Below are 7,160 nucleotides of genomic sequence, written 5' to 3'. Positions count from 1 at the left end.
GACAAGAAATTGCTAACTATTGCCTTCTTTTCGTCTCTAGCTACGAAGATGCTCCCCTCCCAATTATCTAATTGATTGGTTTCCTAATACCAATCCAACTCTTAAAAAGATTCCTATTACAAATCAATTTCCTCCACTTTTTCTTTTCCTTGAGAATGGTCCCCCGAAATAAGAAAAGTCCACTATCAAATTAATTGGAAAATTGCCACTTTTAATCATGTTTTGCTCATTTTCCTACAATTAGCACCATTAACCAAATATAAGTAGAATCTGACAATTAAAATAATATTTGGCTAAAATCAAGGGAAAATAATTATTAATTTAGCAACAAATTATGACTTATCAATCTCTAATTCGAACATATTGAGAGCTTATCGAGTTCGAGCTCGAATTCGAGTTTGGTAAAATCAAGTCAAGAATGAACTCGATTGGATTAAAATTCGATTCGACTTGATTCGTTCACAACCCTATTGCACGTGCGTTATTGGCATTCGCAAGAGAACCAAAAATCAAATCCCTGTATATCTTGTACACTGACTCTGGTGTATATATATTTTTTAGCATATGTGAAGCGACAGCAAAATAGTTTACTATTTGATTCTCTGCAAGAAGTGTACAACATTTGGTCCTATTTTTTTTTCCAACAAACGTTAACAGCTTTTTATATATTAACTTGATATTACAAAATTTAATAACAAAAGGGGACTGCCCTCATTTCCTTTCTTGCTAATTCTAGCAGCTATACTGGGAAATCACATTCTTATTCTATGTCTTGGACGCAAATTGAGCTAGTTCATGGCTGCATCTATTTTCTGCTCTATGCACAAAAGAAAAGCTACAGCTTTGAAACCATTGCCTTAACTCCTGAATATCTTCCAAAACAGTTGCAATGTTGTAGTTATTTACAATGCGTGTGTTGATTTGATCCACCACTGATTTGCAGTCTGTGTAGACCTCTATTTTGGTCCACCCTGCATCTTTGGCCATCACTAATGCATTTCTTATAGCTAGTGCTTCCACTATGCTGGCTTCACTCTTTCTTTGATGTACTATCCCTTTTGCCTTCACAATTTCTCCTATCCAGTTCCTTGCTATTATGTCTTGCCTCGTTCTTATCATTCTTGCAGATATTACTGCATCAATATGCAACTTGATGACTCCTTCCTTTGATGTTTTCCTCCTGCTTTGTTGTTGTTGTTGTTGTGACATAGCAGCATTGCTTGGTTCTTCCCTTTCAGTTTCCTTTGTCAGTTCATACTCTATCCATTCTTCTTGTGCCTTCTTCACAATCTTGTTTGAGGTTGGATTGATTCTTTCAAACACCTTTTTGTTCCGAGCTTTCCAGATTTGCCATAATATGATGATTGTGATGTTGATCCTGTATTGGCCATGGTCCATTGAGCTTGCTTGTATTACCATTTCCCACCATTTCCACAAGTTGTGTTGTTGCTCTTTTATTCCCTCTCGTTTGCACAAAAGAAAAACATATGTTCTATAGTTTCAAATTCTTCTCCATAGCAATCACATCTTCCATCTCCCTTTCCTATTCTTCTAAAGGTCATCTCATTAGCAGGGATACAATTTTGCAGGCATTTCCAGATGAAGTGCTCCAATTTTACCTTTATGTTAAGTCCCCATAGCCTCTTCCAAATGCTGTGCTTCCTAATCTCTCAACTAGTTTCAGCATTCATCTCCTTCCTTTTCTTATGCTGGTTTTCCTCCTCTTTAGCCACTGCATATCTAGATTTGATGGTATACACTCTAGTTTTGGAAAATCTTCAGAATGATCTATCCATCCTTCTGTGCAGGTTAAGAGGGATGTTTTCTATCAGCTCTGCCTCCTTTTTGCAGAATAGTTGCAGTAGTGTCTCCTTTTTCCATCTTCCTTCCTCTATCAAATCACTTATATATTCTAAATGACAATTTGCAGGTCTTTTTGTGGTCACTATACCCTTTTCTGATCCCATTACCCACTTATCCTTCCAAATGTTTACATTTGTTCCATCACCAATTCTTTTCCATAATCCTTCAAGCAGTAGTTTCCTTGCACTGTGGATGCTTTTCCAGCACCATGATGCTGTCTTTGGGGTTCCTTCTCCAACCAGCTTTGATCTCTCATGTATTTAGCTTTCATTACCTTGCTTACTAACAAATTTGGAGGTGTTCTGAATCTCCAAGTTTTTTTTTGGCAAGGCTGTGTTGAAAGCCACTAAATCCCTAAATCCCAATCATCCTTTTCCTTTTACTTCTAGATTCTCTTCTTGCTTGTCCGGTGTACAGTGTTTTCCTTTTCTCCGTTACCCCACCAAAATCTAGCATTTGGTCCCCCATCCACAGGTTAAAAAAGCATCAAGAAATGGAAATGTAGTGCTCCGATCACCTCAAGAAAAGTAAAGCTTGATTGATGCATTGCAGAATTGCAATTACTTCCTCCGTTCCGATTATTTAGTTATATTTTGAGAATTTAACTTTTCAAAAATAGTGATCCGAATGTGATGTTTGTATTTTTTTTAATTTTAATTTCATAAATTTAAAATTTAAATTTGAATGAATAGCATTCATATGATTAAAAAGAATAAGAGTTATATTAAAAAAAAAATAAAATATATTTTAATCTTTTTAACATGATAAATGTTTTAAAGCATTTTAAAATGAAAAATATGACACTCTTGATTGACGCAGTGAATATTAGTTACTACAATTATTTAACGGAGTCCATTTTGGGCGTGGAATCTTTAGCAATAACCGGAACTTGCAAAAGCCGGAACTTGCGAAAGCCGGCTACTTTGTCCATTCTGGGAGTATTAAGTTACTACAATTACTACAATAATTTCAGTTCATTGCAAATGCCGGAACTTGTGGATCTTTTTCCAAATTTTATCTCCTTTCTAATGGAATTTGACTGAATACTCCACTGGCAGAGTGGAATAGTCAGCATTAGCTTTAGCTGTTCAAGTTTTCATTTCAGTTTTCTCTATTGCTGCTGAAGAGCTGAGGGATCTGATCTGAAAGAGACAGAGATGGCCTCTGATATCATAGCTACAGTCTTGCGTGATCTAGAGTTGCTGGTGAAAGATTTTGGTGTAGAATATTTCAGGGTGTTGGACCTGAAGGCGGAGTTGAGACTTCTGAGGACCCTCTTTTGGTGTGCAAGAGAGTGGAACTACGATCTGTATTCCAAACCTGGTAACAACAATAATCTGGCATCTTTCTTGACTAGCCTTGAACCTGCAGTAGAGGAAAAGATTCTGGACTTGTATAATGATTGTCTTAGTGAAGAAAGATTCCGCGAACTGGGTTTGAATTCCCATTTGATCGGCCTGAAACAGGAACAGTTCTTCCCCTTGGAACAGGGAACGTACTCGTATGGTCGTTCTTATATGGGAGAAGAACGATTCAGCTATGATCAGGGTTTCATGGGGATGGGCAGCAATGCCTCTTTCAATCTCTTGAAGGGAAAAGATAAGTACTCTTATGGTGTCGGAGGAGAGGAGGTCTGGACTTTCGATTGGGAGTCCAAGTTTGATCACAAGGTTGGCGAAATAAGAACCACTTGCATCTACAATTCGAAGCAAGAAATCAGCCGATCCTATATCAATTTGTTGGATTACTACAATTCATTGCAAAACCATTCCAGCTGGGGCCCAAAAATTATGGAATTCATCGACTTCCTGCTAGTGAATATAGAGGATGTCCAAACTTGGGTAAGAGTTGATGATCAAGATGTGCGAGATTTACTCGAAGCCCTCAAAGAGAAGGTGGCTTTCTTGAAGAACTTCATTCGCTTTGCAGAATGGCGAGGCTTTGAGTATGGGCAGTTGGAAGTTCTCTTCATGCGTTTACAAGTTGTGGCTATCGATGCAGCAGCAAGAGTCTTCCACATGTGGGCATTTTACCCATATGATTATAAAGAAGCACGGGATAATAAAATGCGGTTGATCTTTTCTGAGCTGCTACAAAAGATGGAGGCTGTTGATCCACAAATCCGTGAGACATACATCCAAGTCTTGCTATCTGGATCGCCACATGCTCGGACATTGGAGATAGAAGAGCATATACTAGGGGATTTTGTTGATTCTCTCCTATATCGGATTTGGGAAGGACTGACGCACAGTATTACTTGTGTGGTTTCTTTGGAGGATCAAATGCCAATTCTCTATGAGGGGCTCAGATTCTTGAGAACCATTCTCAAGAAGTACTTTGAGAAGTTGCCTAACAAAGTTAAGGATCTCATTCGAGCTGCTGTCAGTGAGGCAGGGATCGTAATTTGCTCACTATTTGTGCAAGGATTGAAAGAAGGCTTGGCCAAGGAAATGGATTCTGCACTTGTCAACCTGCTGGGAAAGATTAAGCTTATCAAGGTAGTAACATCAGCACTTATCTTTCCTAAGACTGATGAGCTTGGCTTTATGAACTTTTTTCTACAAAATCTCAAAGATTTGCCAAGTTGTAAGGTTGATTCAAATGTTTTTGCAAGCAATGAAATTCAGACAGTACTAGATGATCTTATATCCTTGAGATCCTTGTTGGAGAATAATCTGGAAGAACGTAATCAGGATGAAAAGCTTCAAGCTCTTTCCCGTCATGCTGTAGAGGTGGCGTACAAAGCACAACTTATGATTCAATCCTTAGTGGTCGGAAATGATCCTGATTATTCTCCAATGATATTTGGTCCACTCACAGAAGAAATTAATTTTATTAAGATGGAGGCCATGAAGATTGGTGACAATAGGTGTAGCTTGCCATCCCAAAAACCTATCAGGTTTTCCGATTCTTTGCCATCACAGGGTAGAACACCAGCAATCAACAAAGCTGTGGTGAGTTTGAATGACGAGGCAAAGAAGATAATTGATCAACTTGTAAGAGGATCAAAACAGCTGGATATCATTTCTGTTGTAGGTATGCCAGGACTAGGTAAGACTACTTTGGCCAGAAGTGTTTTTAATGATCCTTCAGTTACATGCACATTTCATAGTCATGCATGGTGCATTGTTTCTCAAGTATATACAAAGAAAGATTTGGTTCTTCAGATTTTGGGATGGATTGTTCCTGAACTTTCTGATCAATATCTGAACAAGAGTGAAGTCGATTTGGAGGAAGAGCTCAAAAGGCGTTTAATGAAAAATAAGTATCTCATTGTTTTGGATGATGTCTGGGATGCTGACGCATGGAGTGGGTTGGAAAGATCGCTGCCCAATGATGCCAATGGAACCAGGATCCTCTTAACAAGTAGACATCCTGAAGTAGCCAAAAAAATTAATCCTAACCGTGAGCCTCACCCCCTTCGCCAACTCACTGATGATGAGAGCTGGGAACTGTTACAAAAGAGGCTATCTTGCAGGGATAGCTATGATGAGAAACTAGGGAGGGAAATAGCAAAAAATTGTAAGGGATTACCCCTCACAGTAGTCATTGTAGCTGGAACTCTTTCGAATTCAGGGCAGGATGGTTGGGAAGAGATTGCAGGAAGGCTAAGCTTAAATACTCTTTCTATCACAGAACAGTGCATGGACATAATAAAGTTGAGTTACAGAAACCTACCTGATTATCTGAAACCATCCTTTCTTTACTTTGGTGCATTTCCAGTAGGCCGGGAGATTCCTTTTGGGAAGCTGATGAGATTATGGATTGCCGATGGATTTGTTCAAAAAAGTGATGGAAAGAGCTTAGAAGATGTGGCCGGGGACTACATCAATGATCTGATTGGCAGAAGCTTGGTTATGATCTCCAAAGAAAGATCCTTAGGAGGCATTAAAGCCTGTCGTGTTCATGATCTGTTGCATGAGTTTTGTGTGGTAACAGCCAAAAAGGAGAAATTTTTGTCTTTGGTAAGTGGGTATGACGAGCTTCTCACCTTCAATGGGCAGTGTAATCAGCAACGGTTGTGCGTGTATTCTCTCCAAGAACATTTTGAGAGGTCAAGAATATTTTGTCCCAGTGTACGTTCTATACTATTCTTTCCTCTTGATAATGCATATGGACCGAAGCATTGTCGTCTCTTATTCAATCTGTGCATCTTCAAACTTCTTAATGTGTTGAATTTGGAGCAAATCCATCTAGGATTTTGTTTTCCAAGTGAAACGCTATTGCTTGTTGAGTTGAGGTACTTGGCAGCTCAGGGTGAATTCGATTCGATCCCATCATCAATATCCAACCTCTCAAATTTAGAAACTCTTCTTGTCAAAAGTCATACTACAGCTGTATTGCCAGATACTATCTGGAATATGCAGAAATTAGGACATCTGCATGGTGATTTTAGCTTGCTTGGGTCTAGTTTGGCCACAGAAAACCTTGAAATGTCCTCTGCCTTACACAACTTAGACACCTTTTCTGTCCTTAGGCTTTCTTCTGGGCAAAGCATTGAAAAGATACTGAGGAAGTTGCCAAACATCCGCAGACTAAAATGCAGACTCTTAGAATCCGGGAAATCTACTGGGGATTGCAACAGGACTGTGGCAGTGCAGTTTTTGAGTCGACTACAATCACTCCACCTGTCCTCATCATTTGGAAGAGTAAAGTATCATAGCGAGCTTCATTTTCCCTCGAACCTAAAGAAACTGTCTCTGTCATACTTGCATTCGAGTATAATTCCAGAACTGAGAGATCTATCCAATCTTGAGGTACTCAAATTACTTTCCATTCACTGTGAGGAGAATACTTGGGACATGGAAGAAGAATGGGAACTCCCAAAACTCAGATTCCTGAAGTTAGGATCCTTGGACATTGTGAGATGGACCAGCACAGGCGATCATTTTCCCCGTCTTGAGAAATTAGTGCTGCAGCAATGTCGCAAACTAGAAGAGATCCCTTCCTGCTTAGAGGTTATTGAACCTCTTGAAATAATTGAGGTGCGTCACTGTCCAGTCTTGGATAAAAGTTTACTTTGGAAGATTGAGGAGGAACAGAAGAGCTCAGGAAATTATGATTTCAAGATCTTTATCTTCCAGTGATACAAGACTATGGATGTTCTATTCAGAAGCAAGAATTCGCACGCACACGTCACATAACATGTTAAGTGGTTGAATCTATTTATGTTTTTCATTGTTGACAGAGATTTGGATATAAAATCAATGTACTAATTAACAAATCGAGTCGTGATGGTCACTTGTTACCAAGTTTAGTTCTTGTTTGAAGAAGGACGCTTTGTACTAATAAATGCA

The 7,160-nt window shown here is 39.0% G+C and overlaps 2 protein-coding genes across 2 annotated transcripts; one reads left to right on the top strand and one right to left on the bottom strand.

Annotated features, from left to right (window-relative positions):
* Positions 1-765: 765 nt before the first annotated feature.
* On the bottom strand, positions 766-1,419 carry LOC113772268. Its single transcript, XM_027316860.1, has one exon. The coding sequence runs from the start codon at positions 1,417-1,419 to the stop codon at positions 766-768; it is 654 nt and encodes a 217-aa protein (XP_027172661.1).
* Positions 1,420-3,020: 1,601 nt separating this feature from the next.
* LOC113772259 (putative late blight resistance protein homolog R1A-3) lies at positions 3,021-6,950 on the top strand. Its single transcript, XM_027316851.1, has one exon. It carries the CDS (start codon positions 3,021-3,023, stop codon positions 6,948-6,950), a length of 3,930 nt encoding a protein of 1,309 aa, XP_027172652.1.
* The last annotated feature ends 210 nt before the right edge of the window (positions 6,951-7,160 follow it).

Source organism: Coffea eugenioides, chromosome 1, assembly GCF_003713205.1.
Source record: "Coffea eugenioides isolate CCC68of chromosome 1, Ceug_1.0, whole genome shotgun sequence".
Classification (NCBI taxonomy): Eukaryota; Viridiplantae; Streptophyta; class Magnoliopsida; order Gentianales; family Rubiaceae; genus Coffea; species Coffea eugenioides.
This window is presented reverse-complemented; position numbering and strand designations above follow the sequence as displayed.